Consider the following 26,606-nt stretch of genomic DNA (forward strand, 5'->3'; position numbering starts at 1 on the left):
GACCCGGCTGAGAACGAAACGTTTTGTTGCCTCGTATTGCAGCACCGTCATATGGCGGCTGACGCAACCAAAACACCCAAGTGGTGAAACGTTAATTCAGGCAAGATAATCCATAGGGAAATAACGTCTGAGATTATATATATTTGTACCTCGCAAAAGTTTAATTAGGAATTTGCATTAAAAAAAAGTCGCCAACACGTCAAGAGCACCGTCTTCGTAGCCATATATGACGTAAACATTGAGTTTCTCGACATTCTAAAATAATACGTTGTCAATAAATGTGGTCAAGCGACGTATCTTTTGATAATATGGTGAAAAATGGCTGACCAAATTTTGGTATAGATAATGCAACTCACACACACACACAAATATATATATATATATTATATATTATATATATTATATATATATTAAATATATATATATATAGATAATAATATATATATATATATTTTATATCTATATATATATATATAGCATCATTCAGCCAAAATGCAGTTGCGCATTAGATGATAGGAAGGTCTGTTAATGAGGTAACTTCTATCTCATTCAAGTTTATTCATTCCATATGTGGTCACATGAAAGCGTTATGAAAAACATATTAATTCAACATCCACGATGGATGTAAGAAATAGGTTGATATGACCTCATTATTTTCATTAGTAATATAAGTTTCTTGCTCTTTTTAACATTATAATGTTTCCAACTGCATCAAGAAATCTCTTGCTGTTGGGACCAGGGAGCGATTTCACATGATTTTAAACATATAATTTAAACTAAAGAAATGAGCAAATTAACTTGCAGAGTAGTATCTACTATAGAAACCCGTGCCGTACTACTTCGAAACTCATTTAACATGCTGTGCCTTTTCATGTCAGGAATGAATGTAACGTATTATCCCTTAAACAAACAAAAAAGTATATAATGAAATACTGACAACCTCCAGTTTATTGATCGTTGTTGATACGTGATTAAGACGGTCAAGATCTGTGCAAGCAGTGGTCCAGTGGTGCATGCCAGACAAGTTACGAACATGACTGAGGTGAGTTCGTTGATACGAATGCGGCTCAGTTCTATGAATAAAACACCGCCGCCCAACACTCTGTGTCCCAGTCACTACCGGAGCTCCTGTCGCTTTGTTACCCTGACAGGCTCCACTACTTTTCTTTGTAGTCGTGTTAGTATAAGGACAGGAGATTTGGCATCAGTTATCGGCTGAACATATCAAGAAGTAGTTGTCGCACAGTGGTCACATCCCAAATGTCTGGGTTTAGTGTAAGTACTAAAGTTGTTTGTTGGGCGAGAGAGATGAGGTGAAAGCGACTGACGAGTCGCGGGCGGGAAATTCGTTTTCACAGTCGGTCTGTCCCTTTATGCGGTAGACACACGTCCTGCTTGTTCTTGGAAGCAGCAGACTAACATCCATATTTAATGCCATGTTAAAAGTCAGTGATTGAATATTATGACAGAACTCGTTTCATTGTAACCAGGTATCTAATGGGCGGTGACGTAAACCAACTAGTGGCAGCCTAAATGCAATAACCTACCCTAATACCTACCACCTAGTAGGAAAGTTCAGCACAGGTATTGTTTTAGCAGTGCGAGTCTGTGTAAATACTAATCAATGTGTGAATCGCCAAGGCCTTTGGAGGTCATCCATACTTTGACACCTTATGTTTGGACAACGTTACAGTTTCATAGCCTAATCTAGACCTACGTAGGCATGTTGATAGGTCGGTATCGACGTTGTCAGATGAGGACACTTCATACATGTATGATGAAGGAAGCTAGTGATTAAAAGTATAAGAGCATTGATTATCTAGTTCATTTTACTTCACCAGGTTTTGAAACCTACAATGAAAACAGAAGGCCGGGCTCGGTCTTCTTGTGTACCTGTTGTAGGTAGTTTCCCTTTACTAGGGGGAAACATCAGTACAGGCCAACCCTCATCACGGTAGACGGGTCTTATTCACTCGATATTTAATTGGTGAAACATGAATACAATTGCAACTCTAAGCATACCATTTAAAAGACTGAAGTTTCGTCAACATATTGTGATATATGAAAGCCCCATACGAACTAAAATAAGCATGTGAGCTCTTCGTAAAATATGTTTTCAAGGCAGTTTGAAATCCAATATGGCGGCTACGTTTTTTCATGGACGGTTCTCATCAGTGACGGACACCATCTTTCCCCAGCCTTCCCAGCACTCATTTGAACAATGTTAGCGTATGTATGTAACGTTTATTGATCTTACTCAAGATTGCAGTTGTAATCAGCACAATAAAACAACATTTTGTTGCCTATATTAGTGAAAGTATGAAACTTGTTATTCCCGGGGTTATGGTTGGAACTGTATTCATTCTTACCTTGTAATCGGCGGTTTTTTATCCTTACTGCCATCACAACTGAAACTCCACAGTGCTTATTTGATTGTTATTTATACACATTTTGGTCTCAGTTCACTCCACATTGCACTTTAAACCCGTTGCTGTTCCTGGTTTCTAAGCGCGCGCGCCATAAACACAATTACAAACAGCAGACGACGACAGACGACGAAACTGCAAAGTTTTATTCCCTAAACTGTTTACTTTACTCGTTATTTAGTTTAAATTTACATTGTTATTTAAAAATTTTGATTTAATTCTTGTATATATCCCTTTTTTGCAACCAAATTACCCCGAAAAATTACAGATATTTCTAACGTAGATAAAATCAAATGTTTCTAACGTTTTCGTACATCTGGCTGCCGAAAACCATAGAGGAACGAATACGGAAAAGTGCATAGAGGAACGACTACGTTTTTTTTTTTTTTTTTGCTTTTTAGTTTTTGCTAGCACTTTTCATTGATTTCAGTCTTTATTAGTATTTTGAATTTCTTAAATAATCGTATGCCAGAAATAAATGTAACCTTTAATGTTTGCATGCTTTAATGTTTGCATGCTAAGAATGGCAAAATCATCGTTGTCCACATTAGTGGAGGCTTCACACATACGCCGTTCCATTATCCTGTTAAGCGTTCCGCACCCCTGATGAGCTCGCTGCTCAACGTACCGTCACGCTTTTTTTGTAATCAGGGATCATAGCACTGATGATAGTTTTTCAAAGTTAATATTGATTTTTATGCTTGTTATTCATACTGTAATTAACTGTTGGAAATTCTCTCTCTCTCTCTCTCTCTCTCGGAGTCCAGTCACTCGGCAAAGAAAAGTCATCTTCACTCCCGCAATTGGAAGAAAAGTTTGTATCATCACTGGAGGATTCAGAACTAGAGCTCTCATCATCAAATAGGTTATCAATATCACACTCCTCATCTAGTATTTGATTGATCTCACCTAAAGAAATATGCCTCCTCTTTGGGACATTCATTGTGAAAGACGCGAAATCCAATTTGTCTCGATAAACGCCCGAAGCGTATTGAAAGAAAACCAACAGGGACAGGCAGTTTTCTAGCATAAGCGACCACCAGGAAAGAGTTGCCAGGCTGGAAATAAGTTTCCCATGTGCTTGAGAGTGTTACCAAATGATGTTCCTACACTTTCTATGCGAGTAAAACGTATTATTACGGGGCTGACGACTGACAAGCACAGTTAAAGTCTTGAACGTAATATCCCGTTGAAGGCGCTACCGAGTAGATCGCGGTAAACGTATTATTACGTGGGTGACACTTAACAGGTTATAAACTGTTTCCATGAATTCTAGTTGTCATAGTAATGCAATAATGATAAATTGCTTTAATATTTATGTATATATACTTCCAATACATAGCCTAATTTCACCAATTTCAACGTTGTGTGTAGTCTTATACCCAGTTTGGAGGGTCAACATACCGAATGGCAAAACAGAGAGAGAGAGAGAGAGAGAGAGAGAGAGAGAGAGAGAGAGAGAGAGAGATAGAGAGAGAGAGAGAGAGGAAAGGAAGGCGGAGGAAGAAAGAAGAAAAGGGAGGGGGGGGGGGGGGTTGGGGAGAGGGTAGGTGGAGCTTTATACGCGTGTTCGTATCCATTTCTGCATAATGGAGTTTTTGTCTCTTGGTACAAGGACAATGTCGTTATTCTTTACGATTAGTGATTCACGATACCCTTATAAATTACGGCACTGGGTGTAATGCACTATAGCAAAATCTCGTTCTGTTAAGAGTGTTCGTTACAGAAATAGGTATTGCCCAAAAACTGCTTGCACTGTCTCTGAAACCCATAGTAGACATGCTGCTTAGTTGTCAATCAAGTTTTTATAACCAAGTATTTTTTACAAGCTAGCTATTGAATAAATTTGTATTTTTCTCAGTCAAAACATATGCCCCTCAATGCTAACTTTCTCTTTTAACGACTTTCTGGTCATTGCAAATTCGGCCCCATAATTTCTTATGGTGCGAAAACAGACAAGAGGCCCATGGACCGAAAACGATTGCGTCACACTACGGCGATAATCCAGCAGTAAAACATCTTCATATATCCAAAAAGTAAATAATAAAGATATATATGCGCATTACGATTATAACAATTACATGTATAGCTGATAACAATCTGCATGAATAACTGGTAAACTGTTCTGCAATGACAGTTGAGTATAGCAATTATTTACAATAGGTACGAAAGTCAAGATGTCGTGACGTCATAATACAGAACTTGAAAGAACGTTCTAATTCAGAAAAATAATTACTTAAATTTGAGTCAGAGTCGAGTTACTTTTTCAATAACGAATATTTTCAAATTAATCATCATAAAATATGTAAAATATTGATGTTTTACTACTTATTTAAAATTAGCCAAGAGCACGCTTCTCGTCATCTTCTACCCCAACAGCTGTTTACGCCTGGCTTGTTGTTGATGAGAAATCGTGTTTCGATGTTGTGATAAAAGTGCTCCAGCGTCTGTGGGTACAAGTGGTGTGCGGATTTATCACAGGAAATGGTTAGTTTATTGACACAAGCTACTCCGTAAACATCGAGATGGCGTCAATCTTCGAAACATTTTTAGTTGTAAGTAAAAATTTCTAAAGCGTTTTGGTGAGATTTCCACTGCCGTGGGCGCCATTTTCAGTACCGCCCTCCTGTTTAAATCTGTTTAAATCTTAAAATTTGGCCTTAATTTCTAACTTTGGGGAAAAATACTTATTCGATAAGGAGAGTAGAGGTCTTTAGCTCCGTTTCTCACCAACAAGAAGTCGCGACTGATGCCCATCTCGGGTGTCAGGACGCGTTATAATGTACTTTTTCGGAGGGTGGCTTGCACTGATGGTAGCTGGCCTGCGTGGCCTGCTTTGATGTTTTACCCTAATACTTGAGCATTCCACGACACCATCGTTTTTGTACAGTTAGTCTAGGAAAACCCTCAAGGGTAATGGAGTCGGTTCTGATAGGCGAATGTGTAAATTCCTATACGAATGTGGGTAATGTTGATGAAATTAGGATAGGAGTGGATGTAATTACCTAACCTAATGAGGATTGGATGTAAATACCTAACCCAATGCAGTACAGGTTGTAGAAGGACCTGGTTTGTGAAAGACAGACAGAGATACTCTGATAATGTTCCAGTGTGTTTGCATGCAACTGTGTTCTGTAGAGCTTCTCTGTAGAAGTACTGGAATGTTGAAGTATTTCTTTGGAAGATAGGTAGGAAGCGCCAAAGGTGTGGATATAGGGTAATGCATCACTGTGCGGAGAGGCGGACACTGTACACTTTCCCAAAGAATAACTTTTCACTTCCAGTATCCTGAATTAGCCTAGGCGCCAGTCATAACCCAACCTGCATGGAAACAGATTGAGAGGAAGACCTCTGCCTTCCTCTCAAAGTTCCTCTCAAATAAGTGTTTTCTTTCAAGTCGCAAAATAATGCCATCCATAATTTCTGGTTAAACACTAGTTGATGAAAGTAACCATGCACGGTGCAAACCTACCTCCATGACACTTTCAAAATTCTACTTATAACACCTAATGTGTTGAAGATTACGCCATCTCAGTGTTTGCGGAGTCACTTGTGTCCATAAACTTTCCATTTCCAGTGCTAAATCCACTCACCACTTGTACCCATAGAGGCCAGGACACTTTATTCATAATAATCTTCATAGAGGCCAGGACACTTTATTCATAATAATCTTAAGTGACAAGGTGTATCGGGTCCGGCCGGGAAAACTTGCAACGATGGTTTGGGTAGAGAAAGAAGAGTTGACACTATTCATAATAATCTTGAAGAGTTGACACTTTATTCATAATAATCTTAAGTGACAAGGTGTATCGGGTCCGGCCGGGAAAACTTGCAACGATGGTTTGGGTAGAGAAAGAAGAGTTGGCTAGATAAGATTCAAATAATTAAAGACCAGAATAAGGGTGTGACTTGCGGAATTTCTACACAAGCAATCCACGGTGGCCTAGACTATGGCAATTAACCTTTTCCTATGTTATTTTATTTGCTGAACAAGAATTTAAAGGTAATATTTATTCGGACAACTTTAATTAACCCCCAGGGGCCAGTACTAAACATGGAGGAATACATTGGACGCCCCAATCCCTAGTGGATGTCGTATCCGCGGTTACGTTCCTTGCAGTTTGTAGGGAACTTTTCTTTAGAATAACCCTGCAAGAAACGTACCCGCGGATATGACATCCGTGTTTAGTACTGGCCCCTGGGGTTTAATTAAAATCATCTGAATGAATATTACTTCAAGATTCTTGTTCAGTTGGTAAAACTGCAAAGAAAAACCGCAACTGCCATAGTCTGGGCCGCCGCCGATAGGTACCCTAGATCTACCCGACTTGCATATATTAATTGCGTATTCATGATAATTTATTTGAAAATATCCGCGGTATTTCTACAAAAGCAGTCCACACGGACTGCAAGGAATGTAACCACAGATACGACATCCGCTAGGGATTGGGGCGTCCAATGTATTTTGCCGGTTTAGTACTGGCCCCTGGTGGTTTAATTACGGTGTCCGAATAAATATTACTTAAAATTCTTGTTCAACAGGTAAAAATGCATAGAAAAACTGCAACTGCCATAGTTTAGGCTGCCGCAGAAAAGTACCCTAGATCTACCCCAATTGTCTTTTGTCTTTACCCTCCAAACGTGTGACAAGACTTTAAAAAAAACAGTGGAAATGAGTTAATTTAGTTCAACTATAGGGTAAAAAACCGCATGGTACAGGGGTGGACCATGTACGATCAATGTGTACAACCCCAAGAAAAGTACATTATAACACGTCCTGACACCGGAGTAGAGGTGTGTAGCTCCGTTTCTTATAATGTACTTTTTTGGGGGTTGTACACATTGATCATACATGGTCCACCCCTGTACCATGCGGTTTTTTACCCTATGTAATGGGGAAAACATTTAAGTGGACTAGCTGATCAAGTCTTGCCCGCTTCCTGCTTGTTGATCCACCTTCCGAAAAATTACTTAACACTTCCTGATACCGGAGATGAGCACCATTTAGGAGTCATCAGTGGTGGGACCAATTGAGACCTCTACTCTCCCTTTGAAGCAAGCAAAAGTACTTTTTCGGAGGGTGGATTAACAAGTGGGCAAGACTGGATCAGCAAGTCCACTTGGTTGTTTCCCTTATATTTATACATAAATATTAGATCAATTTTATCATTATTGCATCACTGTAACATCTAGAAGACACGGAAACGGTGTGTAAAGGCATTTGATGACTTGCATCCCTAGCACACATTTAAGATTATATAATTAAAAATTTTAACAAAATTATTTCGGCCATACAATTAATTTTTTAAGGTCAAAATAGTAATATAGACTTGCCATGAACAAGCTCACATATTTAAAGTTGAATTTTGAGTGATTTAAGAACCAAGTGTGTAAAATTACAATTAAATAAGCATTGTGGAGTTTCATTCATGATGGCAGTAAGGATAAAACCACTGATGACAAGGTAAAAATGCATTTCAGGTCAAAATATGATTGCAGGAATAAGACATCTCATACTTTCACTAATGTGGCAACATGATATTTTATTGTGCTGATTACTACTTCAATATTGAGTATAAGCAATAAACGTTAAATAGATAACTCAAATAATTGTTGAAATGACCGCTGATAAGGACGTGTCTGCCAGTGTATGCGTGGTGTCCACGAGACTGTACCACGCCATCCATATTTGATTAAAAAATTTTAGTTCCTATGGCGGTTTCATATATAGCACTCTGTTGACAAAACTTCAATCTTTTGAATGGTATGCTTAACTATCGAATTATATTTTTGTTTCACTGGTTAATTCTTAAGTGAAAAGTGGCTCATTAGGCTGTGCAAATGTCCGCAGAGTGATGCATTACCCTAATACCTATTCTAGGCCCTCTTTCTGGAGTCCCAGCCATTGCTGAAAGAATTAGTGATGTAATTCACTATGCATGCACCCTTAGTAGTTCTACTGTACTTTTAAATTTTGCCTGCCTATCCTTAGTGCGCCATGCCTTAAGATGTTAGATATTTTCTCCTAGGTGTTCCCAAACTTTTGCCATTTTTTTTTTTTATTGCAGTATTACTTCAGTTCAATCATAGTTTCCTGTCGAGCAATAATTCTTAGTAGGACAGCGACCAGTAAGGTTCAATTATCTAGCCAAGGAATGTTGTTATTTGTGCCACCACAATGAAATTTAGCCAGAAAATTTAGTGAGCTAAACATAAGCTAGGAAATTTAGCCAAAAAATGTAACTTGGTAAACATAAGTTTAGTATGTATATATATATTATACATACTAAGTGTGGGGTCTATGGTACACCTGCTTTTACCTTAGAATTTTTTTTTTTTTTTTGGAGTGTTAACTGTTGTTTTACGTCCTAGCTCTACCCAACAACGAAGGGAAGGTATTGTAAGGGGGGGAGAACATAGTTTAAAAAGCGACCATGTGTTTTCTGGTAGAGGCCGAGGACTACGCAAACCCCTCAGGTAGTTATATTTGCTATGGTTGGGGACCACCTGAAGGGAGGTTGGTAATTGTTGTGGTGGGTGGTGAAGGTACAGCCCACCCTCTGTTTTTGCACTGAATTCTTCCCAGAACCTCCCACAAAGTCAAACACAAGGTAACGCTCTCCAGGCCCCCTAGAAAAAAACCTAACATGATGTGCATTATATGAGGAATAAAAAAAGCATGGCAGTAGGACCACCTTTTGAGAATAATGGGATCTATGATGCACAAAAAAAAGAGAAAAACTAGACCGTTTTTTCAGGCATCTTTAAAAAGTACCTAAGTGGAAGATGCTATTGTCATTGAATATGTTGGAGTTACGGCTTACATCTTTACTTGGAAGATGATTTCATACAAGTAATTCTTGAAGTAATTACCTAACAAACTATTAGTCTCGCACAGCATCCGAAATTATTAAAAATTTGTAAGCAAGTAACTCACGGGCGACAAAAGCCAACTGTGCCATTCTTATTTGTGCCGCGGAACCAACAACACATCGTATTGCTCCTGAGTTCATGTTTGCCAAGGTTTGATTGCCTTGCTGTAGTTGGCGATGTTACCCTCTTTAGTTGTATTTTGTCTGTTGCCTTCAGCTAGGTTGCATCAACTCCTTTAGCCGTTTTCATCTATCAGCTTCAGATTATTGGTATGTCTGACTCCAGTGCTTCCACTCTTGACTATTGTAGTGAAGGCTGCTAGACTAGATTGATAAAGCTGTTATGATGCACACACTTCTCTGATGAGTGTAAGGGAGGAATGATAAATGAAAGTAGGTAGAAGATTTTGTAAACTTACTAATTAATTAGGTTTGAACTGGATCTCGAGGGCGGTTGCAAGAGCTGAAAGTAGACCTTCTGTCAGTACGGACCCAGAAGATTTTGAAAACTTCTCAAAGTTAGAACTGGATCAGGAAGGTACGTGCAAGAGTCGAAAGGGCCCTTCTGTCGGTAGGGACCCATCCCCTTATGCCAAAGGCAGAATCTGGTTTGGCCCTTCCTTCTACTCCTGCTGTCAATCTTTCATCAATCTACAGCCTGCCCCCCACCTCCTACTCCAGAAGACATTCTGTAGGCCCAAAGGAGGTTGATAGGGTTTGCCCGTGGCTGCCACCCCCTCTGTGGGTCCTGTTCTGAAGTCTCAGGATGCAGCTGACTTCTATAGTGAAGGCATTTGTGGAGCTGCGCCGTTTATCATCCAGTTCTGACACCGAGTCTGAACACAGGCGTCATAGATGCTATGGGAACGCTACTAGGCCATTGAAAAAGGCGTGTGTGATCTGGCATACGGACTCCTATGACCTCGCCCTTCCTTCGTGTAGGTATGGCGTTGATTGCTGCTGTCTCCTAAGAAATTCAAATGTCAGAAGCTCTGTGGTAGGCACTTGTCACCTTAACATCTGGGTCGGCAGAAGGCTCCGGCTCCTGTAAGCTTGGTCACTGCCACACTCCCATCTCTAGCGAACGCACAGCCACCACCATCTCCTGCACCACCAGTTCTCAGTGCCTCTCCCATGATGTCTGCTTCTGCACCTGTTCAACCTGAATCTACTTTGATCTGCAACTCGCATCCTTTTCTGCCTCATAACAGAGCCCATCGGCAACAGCTGTCTAGTTTACCAAATCAGATGGCTGCATCCGCCAGGAGGGTCCTCTTAGGTGGCTGAGGACCTTTCTCCGCGTTCTTCAAAGGACGAGGAGGATAATGATCAAGATTTAGCTCGGTTGGTGGCATACATGACCGTAATAGTTTGCCTCCTCGTTCCTTGTGTCGAACTCGAACTTGCTCCTTCCTAAGATGGTTCTTTCCACCCCAGGAAAGCTTTGAAAGTAGTCAGAGTGGCTCTTGATGAAGAGGGAACAAGAGAAGGTGACCTTTGCTCATAGCCCCTCCCTGAAAGTCTCTGCCTTCTCCCAAGGGGACTTTTCTAGTCTCATTGACTCTTCGGGGTGCCAGCCTTCGCCTTGTCCAGTTTTCTTCATCTCATAGGAATTGGGCCACCTCATTAAGAGCCTGTTCAAGATGAAGTGTTCAGTTTCCTCAACTGGACAGAGGGTGCTCTCACAAAGATCAAGAATGCCACAAAGATAGTTGACTACAGCAAAATTTCTAGGCATGCTTTCGTGTATGGATAAAGCTTTCGAAGATGGCTCTGCAGAGCTTTCTTCATTTTGAACTTGTGAGGAAGAGGGTCCTTTGGTGTTCTTCTGCTCCGAAATGAATAACGACCTTGCAGAAGGCGGCTTTGCTTTTCCCGCTTCTGAATCCCTCCCATCTCTTCCCACAGGCCATGGTATAGCAGATAGCTGCAGACCTGCAAAAGTAGTCTATTCAGGACCTCCTAACTCTTCGGTGGCGCCCTTACATCTGATCGTTTCTCCACTCCAAGAGCACCCCTTATAGTACAAAGATACCCCAGCATCGATCTAGACCCCACTCTAACCTGCGCTTTTATTCCAAATCTGTTAAGAAACACCCACCTCCACCAAGTCTTAATTGAAGAAGTGATCCTGAATTCTTTCCTGCCCTTGTGGAGAAGCCAGGCTCCGTGATTTCTGGGAGATTTGGAACCAGCAGAGCCAAGGATTGTTAGGGTACTGAAGGAGGGCTACTGCATCCCTCTTTCAGAGACTCCTCCTTTAGTCTTCTCTCCCATCACATTGATGGCATACTTGGGATGCTCAGAAAGACAAATAGACCTTTTGAAGGAAGTATCCTCCCTCCAGAAGAAGGCTATAAAAGAAGTAGAGATCCATTCTCAGGGATTTAACAGTCGCCTTTACTTAGTTCCCAAAACATTGTGGAGCTGGAGTCCAGTGCTGGATGTAACCGCTCTCAATCGCTTTGTAGAAAAGACCACAAGATGAGGATGGAGATTTATAAACAAGTTCCAATCATAGCCTCAATTTTGGCCCCTGAGGAATGGTTCCAAGACTTGATAAGACAGTTGGCTTTCCAAGATTACACCCACAAAAGTGCAAGCTTCAGAGACAACTGTATCTCACTAGATGCCATGCCATGAAGGGGTTTCTGCTAGCTGTGACATGATTAAGACTATCAAGAAACTCAAAGTTCAGAAGCCAGTCTTCCTCCAATGTCTATCAAACAGGTGGGCGAATTTCTGCAATTGGTGCAAAAGAAATTCCATCTTCTGATAAGTCTGTTTAGGACCTCGAGAGGCTTGACCTCTGCAGAACTTATTCCAACACTAGTTAGTTAATGTAAGGGCATAGCGAAAGTGTCATGGAACTTGGAACTAGTTCTTAAAGGACTCTGGTCCTACTTCCCAACCCCTTGCATCTGCTTTATTATCGAGGAATTTGACGAAGACGACTCTCATCCTAGGAGCTTTAGCTACAGCCAAGAGAGTAAGGAAGATTCAGGGTCTTTATGGTCTTGGGAAAAAAGGAAAGAGTTGGGTTCTGTATCAGAGATGCTTCATGTTCTTACACTCTAGGTTTTCTTGTGAAAAAATGATGAAACAGGTAGGTGCTGTATCAGGGATGCTTTATGTTCCTGCACTCTAGGTTTTCTTATGAAAAACAAGAATCCAACAAAACTGCATGAATAAAATTGTCAACTTAGGTTTTTGTTTACTATGAAAGTATAAAATATTAAATTAATTAATATATATATATTTATATAATACAAATAAAAATGAAAAGTAAACATGCTAAGTTGTTTATTATACACACACACACACACACAACACACACACACACACATATATACATATATATATACATACACACACATATACACACACACATATATATATATAATATAATATATATATACACACTACATACATACATATACATACCTACCACACACACACACACACACACACACACACACACACTATATATATATATATATATATATATTATATATATATATATATATATATATATATATATAATACAAATAAAAATGAAAAATAAACATGCTAAATTGTATGGAAGCAATTACTGAATGTAATGCTTTATAAAGTATTCAAATCCAATTTACAAAACATGTTTTTATACATTCAACTTACCTGTCAGATATATACTTAGCTTTAGAGTCCGTCGTCCCGACAGAAATTCAAATTTCGCGCCACACGCTTCAGGTAGGTCAGGTGATCTACCGTCCTGCTGCTGGGTGGCAGGAATAGGAACCATTCCCGTTTTCTATCAGATTCTTTCTGTCGCCGGTACTATCAACATTGTTGTTGGTACCTCCTGGCTGGAATTCTTTTTTCATCGCAATTGATCTTCTTGACCGACTTTTGGTGACGTACCTGGATCGTTGTATTGGCATACTCTATTGTGGACCGTTTCTTGAACTTGATTTTGGATTTTTCTAAGAATGTCTGACTCGAGTGTTGTTGTGAGGTGTGTGAATGAGGGCTGCAGGGTGAGAATGCCGAAAACTTCGGTAGATCCTCACACTGCATGCAGGCGTTGTAGAAAGTATGAATGTTCTTTTTCTAACACCTGTAAGGAGTGCGAGAACCTGAGTGCAGAAGAATGGAAGAATCTTACTTCTTATATGAAGAAGCTAGAAAGGGATAGGCTGAGGAAAGCTTCCAAAAGCCGAAGTAGATCTAGGTCTAGCGAACTAGTTTCTAGCTTTCTAGCTTCTCCCCATGATGCATTAATTAATCCTTCTCCCCCTATTTCTGCCCTTTCACCCATTTTAAATCCTACAGATTCAGCAGCGGAAATTGCGGATCTGAAGGCTACCCTTCATAGAATGCAGGTCAAAATGGCGGCATTAGAAGGTAAGAGTGGTGATTTAACAGTGGACAGTGATGCGAGTGTCCCCAGTGTAGTGGAGGGGTCGTCTGATCGGCTCTACAACGCTTCCAGGTCTAGACCTCTTCCAAGCTCCCTGGCCCAGAGGAGAAGGAATGTCGAAAGCCGTACGAAGGTTGTAGAGGTTCCCCACCGGTCAGGCATCCCTTCGGCAGGTTCTGTTACGCCCCAGACTGCCAGGGATCGCTGCAGGAAAAGCATCCTTCGTGAGTGTTTTTCGTCGTCAGAGTCGCCTTCACCTAGAAGAGGGTGGAAAGACACGAATCTTTCTCGCCCCTTGAAGAGGAGCTGGAAAGCTACGGTGCTTGACTCAAGTCCAGAACACTTTCCTGAAGAGGCTTCTTCAGTAAAAAAGAGAACCTTGTTGACTCCAAGTGCTGTAAGGGAATCTCAGACACCTTCCAGATCTCCCTCCCCTCGTTCCAACACGGACAGGGATGCGACTACTGCTCAGATCCTACAAAAAGTGCAGGAACAGATCTCATTGGTTGGAGTTCTTTCCAAGAAACCTCATAGGAAAGATAACTCCCTTCCTATAAAGAGGTCCGCGGCGCTCTCAGAGGTACCTCCCTCGAAACGAGAGGTTCCTAAGATTGTTCCATCTTCTCCCAAGCAACGAGCTCCTATAGATGAGTGGTTTTCTTCAGACCCGGAAGAACCATCTTGGCGAGAAGCGCCAGTTAGGACAGAAGCCCTTTCCAGGCAACGAGAACTTTCCGGTAGAGGGGAGAGAATGTCCAGGAACGAAGAAGTAGACGAACTGAAGGACCGTTACATGGATTTTTCCGAGCAAGAGGCACCTTCCAAAGGTGAGCCTATTAGGCGCTCGGAAATGGTCAGACGCACGGAATCTTCTACTGTAACAGAACGTACCAAAGAGTTTCCTTCCAAGCGCTCGGAACATCGCGGACGTTCCGAACTCTCCTTACCCGTGGAAGAACTTTCCATAAGACGCGCGGAATCTTCCAGGCGAGTGGAACATTCCGAACGTTCCAAGCGGAAGTTTCCAAGCGCTCGGATCTTTCCGAGCAAGCGGGAACTTCAAAGCGCGGATCGCCTTCTAGACACTTGGGACTTTCCAAACGGGAATCTTTTTCCGGAAGAGTGGAACAGTCCAAACGAGCGGAACTTTCCAGACGAGAGGAATTTTCCGCACAAGAGGAACTCTCTGAGCGCGAAGAGCTTTCTACAAAAGCGGAACGTTCCAGACATGCGGAACCTTCCAGGCTAGAATCGCCTTCCAAGAGTTCTTCTCCTCGGAAGCGATCTTCCTCTTTGGGACTTCAGAAGGAAAGATCGGTGATATCATGTAAACGAATAGAAAGGACTTCCAGCTCTCTTACAAAAGAACGTAGAGAGAGTTTTTCCGCCAGTCCTTCCCCGAATAGAGGCTCTCCTAGTTCAGAATATGTGCGACCTAGGGAGTGTTTGTCCGTTGCAAGGGATTGTTCTCCTTCAGCTGGGCTTGAGCTAGAGGATATCTCAGAAGACAAAGCCCCAGCTAATGAAGGACTGTCTAATTATAAGAATTTATCCTCACTTCTGCTCCAGGAATACGGAGAATCGCTGAGCCCTGCCGCTCCGCCTTCGCCTCGGTCTCTCTATTCGAGCAATAAGCCATATAAGTCCTCTGCCTTCTTGAAAATGAAACCGGCCATTTCAATGAAGAAGGCTTTTCAATCTCTCGGTTCTTGGATGAATTCCAAGAAAGAACTAGGAAAGACTGTCTTCTGTATGCCTCCCTCCAGACTGACAGGTAGAAGAGGCATTTGGTACGAAACAGGAGAGAATATTGGCCTATCTCTTCCTGCTTCTGCAGAGTTGGATTTCTCGAGTCTGATAGACTCTTCTAGGAGACACGCCTTATCCTCTGCACGATCTACTTGGAGCATGTCTGATTTGGATCATCATCTCAAGGGACTCTTCCATGTGCTGGAGGTTTTTAATTTCTTAGACTGGTTGATCCCTTGGGGTAATTTCTAAGAAGTCACAAGAATCGGAAAGTCTTAGCCCGGAAGTGCTTCATAGCATTCTGGCCTGTATTGATAAGGCGGTCCAGGATGGTTCTGGAGAAGTATCTTCCCTCTTTGGAGCAGGGTTACTAAAAAAAGAGAGCGGTTTTTGGTTCTTTTCTGACCAAGGCTGTTCCTTCTCAGAGAACTGTCTTGCTGTTCGCTCCTTTATCTGAACATCTGTTCCCTTCTCAGTTAGTGAAGGAAATATCACACTCACTTACTGAGAAGGCAACGCAAGACCTTCTTATCCAATCGGCAAAGAAGAACAGAACAGTTACGACGGCTGCTAAAAAAGTCTCGCTTCCGTATCAACAGCCCTTTCGTGGAGGTCCCAAGACACGACCCCCCTTCAAAAGGAAGACTTTCGACAAGCGAGGAAGATCAGCCTTCCGTTCCTTTAAGAAGGGAAAATAGCATGCAGAACGTCCAAACACACTGGGCGCCAGGCTACTGGAATACTTGGAAGCCTGGGCAAAGAGAGGAGCCGACCCTTGGTCGATGTCTGTTCTGAGAAAGGGATGTCGCATCCCCTTCAGGGACAGACCTCCCCTGACGTCGACTCCTCTCGAACTGTCAGCTCGTTACAAGAACCCTGTGCTGAGAAACACGCTCCTTCAGATGGTAGAGGAAATGTGGAACAAGGGAGCCATTGAGCCGGTGCTAGATCCACACACTCCGGATTTTACAACCGCCTTTTTCTAGTCCCCGAAGGCTTCCGGAGGGTGGAGACAGTTCTGGATGTAAGTGCTCTGAACCAATTTGTAGAAAAAAGAGAAGTTCCGTATGGAGACTTCTGCATCGGTGATGTCGGCCCTTCGTCCAGGAGATTGGATGGTCTCCCTGGACTTACAAGACGCCTACTTCCATGTTCCCATTCATCCCTCATCAAAGAAGTACCTTCGTTTCGTAATGAAGGGGAAGATTTTTCAGTTCAGGGCCATGTGTTTCGGCCTATCCACAGCTCCTCAGGTTTTTACGAACCTAATGAAGAATGTAGCGAAGTGGCTTCATTTAAAGGGAATAAAAATCTCCCTTTACTTAGACGACTGGCTAATCAGGGCCAGATCGGAAACTCGGTGTTTGGAGGACCTAAAAACGACCTTAGACATGATTCAATCTCTAGGATTACTCGTGAACCTCGAGAAGTCTCAGATGATCCCCAGCCAGAACCTGGTTTATCTGGGGATTCAGATGGATTCTCGGGGTTTTCGAGTTATTTTTCCTTCGCAGGAAAGACTCATACGAGGCTTTATGAAAGTCTCAAACTTCCTTAGGGAGAGAAAAAAGTTCAGCGATGGGAATGGTTTGAGCCTTCTAGGAACTCTTTCCTCGCTGGAACAGTTCTTCCCCATAGGGAGACTTCATATTTGCCCCCTGCAGTTCTTCTTAAAGAAAGTATGGAACTGGAAGACAGGACAACTTTCGGACTCGTTCCAGATACCTCTCGAGGTAAAGAATCACCTGAGATGGTGGTTAGCCCCTCTCAAAAAGAACGAGGGAGTGTCCTTATCCATGCCGAAACCCAAGGCAAGTGTTGTATTCAGACGCTTCGGAAACGGGGGATGGGGTGCGACGCTAGGAACAAGAGAAGTGTCAGGCACCTGGACGAACGAGCAGATGTCATGGCACATCAACTGCAAAGAATTGATAGCCATACACCTTGCCCTCAAGTACTTCGAATCAATAGTCAGAGACGGGGTGGTCCAGGTCAACTCGGACAACAGCACCGCTCTGGCATACATTCGAAAGCAAGGCGGGACTCATTCGTTCTCCCTCTTCGAACTGGCGAGGGATCTCTTAGTTTGGGCAAAGGAGAGAAACATCATCCTCCTCACGAGATTTGTCCAAGGAGAGAGGAACGTGAGAGCAGACAGACTGAACAGGAGGAACCAGGTCCTTCCCACAGAGTGGACCCTCCACTCAGAAGTCTGTCAACATCTTTGGGCTCTATGGGGGAGACCTCACATAGACCTGTTTGCCACGTTCCTCTCCAAAAGGATAGACATCTTCTGCTCTTCAGTAGAAGATCCGAGAGCATTTGCTGTCGACGCCCTTCTACTAGATTGGTCGGGCCTCGATACATATGCCTTTCCCCCATTCAAAATTCTGGGCGAAGTAATCAGAAAATTCGTGGCCTCAAAGGGGATGCGGATGACTCTTAATAGCCCCATATTGGCCAGCTCAAGATTGGTTCACAGAGGTACTGGAATGGACGGTGGACTTCCCCAGATCTCTTCCAAGCAGAGCAGATCTGCTCAGACTTCGAGAGGTATCATCAAAACCTCCCCGCTCTCGCTCTGACTGCCTTTCGACTATCGAAAGACTCGTCAGAGCGAGAGGCTTTTGTCAAAAAGCTGCAAAGGCTATCGCTAGAGGCCGTAGTCTGTCAACTATACGGGTCTATCAATCGAAGTGGGAAGTCTTTAGGAGATATTGTAAATCGAAGAAGCTGTCCTCCTCCAATACCTCCAATACATCTTTCCGTATCCACTATAAAAGGGTACAGGAGTATGCTTTCAGCTGTTTTCAGAACAGAGGCCTAGAAATAGCTGATAATAAGGATCTTCATGATCTGATCCGGTCTTTCGAGACTTCAAAAATCAATACTCCTAGAACCCCGAGCTCGAATCTGGACGTAGTCCTAAAATTTCTAACCTCGAAGCGGTTCGAACCTCCACACCTTGCCTCCTTCAGAGACATTACGAGAAAATGTTTATTCCTGTTGTCTCTTGCTACAGCCAAAAGAACGAGCGAGATACACGCTCTTGATTCTAGGTTGGTTTTAAAGGAGAGGCTGCCATTTGTTCGTTCCAGACTTTATTTCTGGCGAAAAATTAAAATCCTTCAAAGCCTTGGCCCAGGAGCTTTGAAGTAAAGGGCCTGTCTAACCTAGTAGGCAAAGAGATTGAGAGGTCCCTTTGCCCGGTAAGAGCCCTTAAATTTTACCTGAGTAAAAAGAAGCAGCTGGGAGGTTGTCAACAGGGTCTATGGTGTTCTGTGAAAGATCCTAAAGACCCATGTCTAAAAGAAAAAAAAAACGCCTTGGCCTTCTTTGTAAGAAGTGTAATTACTAAGGCTCACAATGATTGCCCAGATGACTCCTTCAAAACTTCTTAGAGTTAAGAATCATGAAGTTCGAGCGGTTGCTACGTCTCTAGCCTTTCAAAGGAATATGTCGTTGAAGAATATTCTCGAAGCGACATATTGGAGATGCAATTCAGTTTTTGCATCTCATTACCTGAAGGATGTCAGGGTAACTTATGAGAAGTGCTTCTCTCTCGGTCCGTTTGTGTCAGCGGATACGGTGCTGGGCTTGGAGCAAAAACTGATCCTTAATTATTGTGTATGTACTTAAACCCTATAGTTAGAGATGTTCTTGGTTTTCGACTGTCAAAGGCACTAGGCGTCGCACAGGCGACCGCTTTTTGTCAGAAGGAACTGAGGAATATCCGACAAATAAGGGTGTACAAAATTTTTTTTTGGTACTGGTGTGGGTGTGTGTATATATGGTGGTGTTGAGTTTTTGGGTTGTTGTCAGGAGGTGGGGATACTCCTTACAATCTTTAGAACTAACACAGGTGTTAGGATCAGGTGGTCGGGATGTATGTGTTTGCTCCTCGTATATGCTTTTTAAAGAAGGTGTATTGTCATATTAGTGGATTAGCACCCATTGACAAGGCCATTTAGGCTCTGACGAGTAAGTGGATAAGACCCCATTGGCAGACCCACAAGATCTCTTAGCCATAGATCACTATCTCGCTGAGGCTCTTGAAGCGAAGCAGACTCCTGGGCAGTAGCCACGAAGTCTCCCGCTTAATCAGGTAGGAACCAAGGTTTATTTGTACCTACAACATATGTTGTTTACTTGTCTATTTCAGTATTTAGCTGTCTCTTACCCACCACCGAGGGTGCCAATCAGCTAAGTATATATCTGACAGGTAAGTTGAATGTATAAAAATGATATTGTTATGATACAATGAAGTGCAGATATATACGATTAATGGCCCACCCAGCCTCCCCGCAGGAGACAGGTGGTAGAGAGAAAGAATCTGATAAAAAACGGGAATGGTTCCTATTCCTGCCACCCAGCAGCAGGACGGTAGATCACCTGAACTACCTGAAGCGTGTGGCGCGAAATTTGAATTTCTGTCGGGACGACGGAGTCTAAAGCTAAGTATATATCTGCAGGTAAGTATGTATAAAACTTTATTGTATCATAACAATATCATTTTTATTTTCTGAGGAAAGTGCAGTCAAAGGTTTTATTTCTGTCACTCAAAGGTGTCTTGAAAAGCCCAGCTGGCATCTGGTTCCTTCTTATTTTTTCTGAGATAATATCCCAGTTAATATAAGATGAAGAAAGACCAACTGTTTGTGAACATTAGTCAACAACTACAAATATGATTTGGTTGCACCACCACCTTTTGTAGGGACTCTTATCTTTTCTCTTTCTTCATGCTTGCTTATATTATGAGAATTCGTGTCCCATCTTCAACGAAATTTTACAGGCATAATTATGGTAAAATACTACATGTAAGCCAAGAAAACCACCCCAAAAAGATGCTGGTAGAGGTAATAAAACTGGAACAGCTCATCTATACTGGGATAAACATGTACATACATATGTACCACAAAAAACTAAAAAAAAAAAAAAAAAAAAAAAAAAAAAAAAAACTAGTGGGGGAGGGGGGGAAATAGAGGGAAGCAGAAGCTAACTCCTTTTGCCACCAAAGTTTCACTATCCAACTGCATACACAAAATTGCATATTTTACCTGTAGTGTGTTTCAAATCTGCACCATCTTACGTCTGGTAGTGCAGTGCACCATTGACTTTGAGATACTGAAAAAAACAACTTGGTAAAAAAAATAATCCAAGATGGGCAAATGAGAGGTCGTATGTCCAATAATCTATTGAGTTCAAAGGAACCCTCTTGACCGCTGATCAAGAATACCCACTCATCCGTCCTTAGAGACCTCATTTGTGAAGTTCATTCCCAAGTGGGAGAAGAGACTGCCTACTCTACCAGTCAAGATGACCATCGCTGGTGGCAGTATTTTCCTACAACAGCTCTCATCCCAGATGAAGGAAACAACAAGCAATGTTTCATTGCCCTCATTACTTTTAAATTATTTTGGGGGAAGAATAGATCCATGAATCCCCCCACCTAGGAATGTGGGAATCGGCTATGTAATTACCAGCTAAGTTACTTACTTTACTACATTGTCAGTAAGTTTGAATGGTGGCTGTTTCAGGTCATGTTTGCAGTTAAACTTAAGGCTTGTGTTTTAGGAAAGATACAAAATACTTCTTATAATTTACAATTTTAGCTAGCATTGCTACCATCCATTGATAGTGTTGCTTTGAATTCTAGTTGATATTGTCATGATTTAATTAACAATTATGCCTTAAAGTGTAAATTTGTCATTTTATATTTCAGGCTGAATATGAAAAGTTTACTGATACCAGAGATGTGAATACGGCCTTGCAACAAGGATTATTGAAGAAGGCTTTTGTTGGAGGTCAGGTAGGCAAACTACCAAATTTGTGTACTATGTCCCAGTCTCTAAACACTACCAAATTTGCTTACCATTTGTGTACTATGTCCCATTCTCTAGACACTACCAAATTTTCTTACTGCTTACCATTTACCATGTTTCCCAGCCTCTTAAAACCCCAACCTCGTGTACCCCAGTTATGGAAGCAAAAGTTAAAAAAAAGAAAGAAAAAAAAAAAAAGGATAACATTATTAAACACATGATTTGGTGGCAGAGTATTTGATTTTTTAGGTTTCAGTTCTTTTATTGGAGCTGATGCAGAGTACGAAGATGGGTATGCGTTGGCATGAAGAATCCTAACTTTTCCTAAAGGACCATGACCTAATTTGAACAGACCCCCACCTTCTTATCCTAACTTAGAGGCTGTGGCCTGGCCCCAGGTTGCCACCCACGTTCGACCTAACCCCAACCCCCCTCTTACTCCCATTATACTTTTTTTTTATATAATTTTTGTTTTCTGCGTAAGGCTATACAAACCTTCCAGTGCTTTTGCCTGATTTTTTTATATATTTTTTTTTATTTATTGTTGTTGTTGTTGTTGTTGTTATTGTTATTATTGTTATTATTATTATTATTATTATTATTATTATTATTATTATTATTATTATTATTATTATTATTATTATATACAAACCTTTCCACTACTTTTGCCTGCCACAAAGTCCAACCATTTATTTATTGAATCAACTTGATGAGTAATCCTTTTCCTTTTTGCCTGTTGACTGTGTGTGTTTGTCAAACCCATCAATCATAAGACTTTTTGCAAGGGATTAAGTGGTGTTCATTATGTGAATACAAACCCTCCCTCCTCCTTTACTTAGCTACAGGCTAGATTTGTCTTGTACCAGTTGCAAGAGGAAGTGTGTGATATCTTGGAACGAGATATGAAGAATGTAGGGAATTGAACTGAGAAACTTACGCCTGCATATGACAGATAGAGGAAAGAAGGGAAACTGATAGATTGCTCTCGCAATCAGTTAGGTCAGCTATCCTTACTCAGACTAGGGAATTTGGTAGTGCTATTATTGACTTACTTTGGAGCGCCTTCTGCAGCCCATTTGGTACAGGAAAAGTATATCAAGAAGTTAAAACAACATTAAACATGTATTTAGTTCTAATGCAAGTTGAAGAAATGAGTTTATGATAGTAACATTCTGAATCCTTCAATAGTGTGTGCCCTCTTTTTGCATTCCCCTGTTACAAGTAAGGTGTTGGTGCCCTAGTCTGTACATAGCCCCAGCCTAGGACTGGCCTGCGAACAGTTGGTAATGCCCGCTGCCTGGGAATTGGGTCACTTCTCAGGATGATGGGGTTCTGTGCCCTCCAATACCTACTTCACTCTTTTCACGCTCTAAATGTGTAAAGTGTTCACCTAAGGACCATATTTGTAAACTTAATCCTTGTTCCTTAGGTGTTGGCATGCATAGGATTAATAATATATAATATAGGTGTAGACAATTTTATTGAGATTGTCTCTGTAGCAATTTTTACACTATGATATGTCGACTGTTTATCTTATATCATGGTTTGGGTATTCTAAGGCTATTGGCAAATCTCTTACTAGTGCCTCAATTATTGTTTCTCTTTCAAGTCTACACTGTTGATAGTATCTAGGTGCTCTCCAAGTTAGATATTATTCTTGCTTCAGAGCTTTCCAACCATCTGTCATATAGGAATGCTTTCGAGTATGTATGCTCCCTTTGGACGAGGCAGGAGAGTGATCATTCTCTCTCTCTCTCTCTCTCTCTCTCTCTCTCTCTCTCTCTCTCTCTCTCTCTCTCTCTCTCATATAACAAGTGTCAAAAAAACTCGTATCAAGTGTCACTTTCTATCGCCCAGGATTGCAAACCTTGAAGCGCTTTTCTTTACTACCACTGTTGGCAGCTCTCTCCTGTTGCCTGCTTCAGAAGAAGAGTTTGAAATGGAATTGGAGAAAACCGTTCAATTTGGTCGGCTTTTGTTGCAGCATTATGATTTGGTGTATCCTCATTTAGGAAATAATGCTTTGCTGTATCCTCATTTAGGAAAGAGGCCACATAGAGAATATGTCTTGCTTGTCTTACCGTATTTCAGCACACTAAATATTGGGGAAGAGAACCAAAGCTTGCTCTTGTTTCGTGAACTTTTCTCGCATTTGGACGCACAAAGCTCCGTTTAGTTCTGCCTTGGCTTCTCGTCTTGTTTTAAAGTCGCGTAGAGCAGAAGACTGCCTCCTGTGATACAAATGTCTATTGCCACTTTGACCATCTATAAAAGGAGGTTAGGTTGCTTCCTCTTTCCTGTGGGGAAATGAACTCTGACTGACAGGCATGCTGATGAAGTTTCAGTCTAGCTTGTTGAGTTGTTTGTTACCTTTTACTGTGTAGCTACATTGTCTCCTCTCTGCACCAACTTAGAGAAGTGTAGGTGCCAACCCAGCAAGGTTGGTAAGCCAGCTTTAAGGGTTTGGTGCCAGTGGGAGGTTAGCAAGGAAGAGTTAACTCATATCTGGTGCTGCTGGGGCTAATAACCCTCATGTGTATTACTCACTTTGTTTTGGAAGAAGTGAGAACACTTCGCTTTCTGTCTGATCATGCAGTTTGGGGCTAAGGTGATGAGGGAGTATCTGTATCTAATGGTAGTCTTGTTTGATACCTTTTTGGGGGATATGTGCAGACCTTAGCTTGTGAGCAGTACTTGTGAGCAGTACCGGTTCTGGGATATGGACAGTTACAACTCCCAACATCCATGGAGAGACTAGGGACCAGTACCTTACATTGTGGAAATGGTGAAGGGTTGTTGTGATTCATTTTTGGTTGTCCTCCACTGTTTTAATCTCCCTCTTATAGCTGCCTTGGTCTCGGAAGTAATTCTCTGGGATGAGCTCTGTAAGCAATTGGAGATATTCTGGGATATTTTAAGACTGATTAACAGGAAGTATCTGCCGACATTTGATTTTTTAGGGTGATTTCAGTGCCTTTCAAAGAACAGTCAGACTAGTGGGACACATGCAGAGCGTATTCCTGTTAACAACAATACATCCTCAGTCACGCAAATTCCTTCAAGATGTATTTACAAGAAGAAGATTGCTGTTCTGTGCACTTTGGTCGGGCAAGTTTACAGCACATCTAGAAGTTTTGTCAGGGACTTTGTTGCCCATAGGTGGATGGTGTCGACTTGAGGAGGAAGACACTCATCTACTGAATGAATTATTAAAGTTGGCCAACGCAACAGTATTCCAAAGGCCAACGACCTGTTGCTTCTTCTGGCCCAATTTCTGTGCATTATATTTTTATATTTTTAATTAAATTTCTGTATCCCCATTCTTTTCTAGTGATGTGGGGATGATAATTATGCATGCTTGTTGGTCAAAGATGAGTAGCCACATGCTTTTCCCTGTAAGGAAACATGGTCTCACTGGGATTCTTTTTCAGATAATCATGCTCAATTCATGGTCTCTCGGGAATTTTGTCAGATAATCATGCTCAATTAATGTACAGGTTCGGCGTAAGAATTATGTCTTACAATTAACATTCATTAAATTTGTAAGTAATCCAAAACCGTCATTGTCTCCAGGCCCGTAGGAGTGACTCTGTAACCAAGAATTGTCCGTTTTGTTCTTGAGCCTAAGTCCAGGGTTGGTTTTTCCCTTTGTCGTGCAACTCAAACAAAGTGTGTTAACCAGCGTCATTATACTTTCATGCAACATAGAATTGTCAACACTATACTCTCAGGATGCAAAGCTGGTTTATCCTTGTCAGAAACTAAATCTTAGTGGGAAGTTTGCTCCTTTGAGTGAAATGAACGACATAGTGGTTTGATAATTCATATTATGGAAGGACATGTTTTTGGCAAGTGGGGATTCAGAATGAAAAAACTGCCTACAATGGCCTTTGCATCTGTAAGTTTGGCAGTTGCTGTGGGAACAGGAACAGCCGAACGATTGCTACATTGATGGCCCTCAGGGTAGACCAGTGAATGTTTCCTTAAATTGGCCTAATTCAGACTCGAAAGGCTGCCCCTTGTATATTTACTCTTAAATACTATTGGGCAAAATTAAGTTCAAGACTTGCTTCGTGTCTCCTGTAGAGCCTTTGTAGCCTTAGGGCAAATGATTTTCAAAAGTTCTAATGCTCTCTGTAGGTCTCTCTTTCTTCCGTTAAGAGCAAATCAAGTCAACTACACAATTCCATACACATCTGTTAACTTATGCATCTCCTTAACTGCTCGGAGATTTTAGAATGCCCCCTCCTAATAATAGATTTTGAAATTATCATAGGATCTGTACTGAATTGAAAACTGCTGTGTTGCCTTGGGCCAGAAACGGTAGTATATGTATTGTTGAGGGTGCTGTTCTAGAGGAATTTTCATTACTTGGAACCTTGTAGACATAGTGTTTTCTGTTTAGAGATAGTAAGACTTACCACTGTCTACTTCCAAAGTTATTGTTCCATACTTTCCTCGTTATTGCATCATGTCCTTTAGATCTTGCTGAGGATCAGCACTAAAAGGTGTTGACTCCTTCATCTCTATATCAGTCTCTCTGGAGTTTAGATGTGGTTCTAAACTTCTATCTGAATTTACTATGAAACCTTTTATTTATCACTATCAGTAGTTAACAGGTAAATTTATTGCCAGCACCCATCTTTAAGCTGTTGTAAAGGGAATGTATCTTTTTGCCTTAGAGCTAAGGGAAATGTTACAGCTACATTTTACCTTAGTTGGGAAGAAGAGGAAACTTCTCTGTCCTGTTGGGGCCAATTAAAACCTTTCAGATTTATTAAAAATTTTTGAGATTAAACCTTGAACATCTTTATCAATGGTTAAGACACCTAGAACATTTTTTTCAAAGGTTAATCCTAGAAGAGGCAAAGTTAACCTTTTTTTTTTTGTGAATTAGGGAACATAGATGTTGTCATCGAAGGTTTAGAAAACTTAGCTGTCTTTGCCAGTGGTTAAGCTTGGAGGCAAAGTTGACTTATTAGTGTTCAGTTTGTCGCTTCAGAATAGGATTGATGTGGCGCAGTAGAAATGCCTTTTTTTATATATATATATATATATATACATACTATACCCGCTCACTACCTGAGTATGCAGAACCATGTTTGAAAACAGTAAAGACCTTAGTCCACTACTAGTTTGCGGGTAGTCTGTTCCTGGACAAAAAAAAAAAATTCTTTGGCTGTTTTTTAATTTGGTGGGGGGGGGGTTGGTGAAGGTACAAATTTTGTATAGGAACGTACGTACCTTTATATCATTAACCCCTTCCCTCTCACATTTTTTATCCCAACTTCCAGTCTTTATGAAGCATATTTGTTTTATTGTTTATTTCTAAAGT

The 26,606-nt window shown here is 41.3% G+C and overlaps 1 protein-coding gene across 7 annotated transcripts in view; it reads left to right on the forward strand.

Annotated features, from left to right (window-relative positions):
* The first annotated feature begins 1,082 nt into the window (after nucleotides 1-1,082).
* The window catches only part of LOC135225745 (uncharacterized), a 221,641-nt gene continuing 196,117 nt past the window's right edge, over nucleotides 1,083-26,606 (forward strand). The window contains exons 1-2 of one of the 7 annotated variants that reach the window (XR_010317084.1): nucleotides 1,083-1,275; nucleotides 21,172-21,258. Coding sequence is in view for 3 of the 7 variants with exons in the window: in XM_064265142.1 (XP_064121212.1) it covers nucleotides 1,261-1,275; nucleotides 21,172-21,258 (102 nt within the window). In the remaining 4 variants the exon portion in view is untranslated. Of the gene's footprint in view, nucleotides 1,276-1,356; nucleotides 1,585-21,171; nucleotides 21,259-26,606 lie in introns of those variants that run through there. The other 6 variants (XR_010317083.1, XM_064265142.1, XM_064265143.1 and 3 more) reach the window with 6 other exon arrangements.

The sequence above is a fragment of the Macrobrachium nipponense genome, chromosome 13 (assembly GCF_015104395.2).
Source record: "Macrobrachium nipponense isolate FS-2020 chromosome 13, ASM1510439v2, whole genome shotgun sequence".
NCBI lineage: Eukaryota > Metazoa > Arthropoda > Malacostraca > Decapoda > Palaemonidae > Macrobrachium > Macrobrachium nipponense.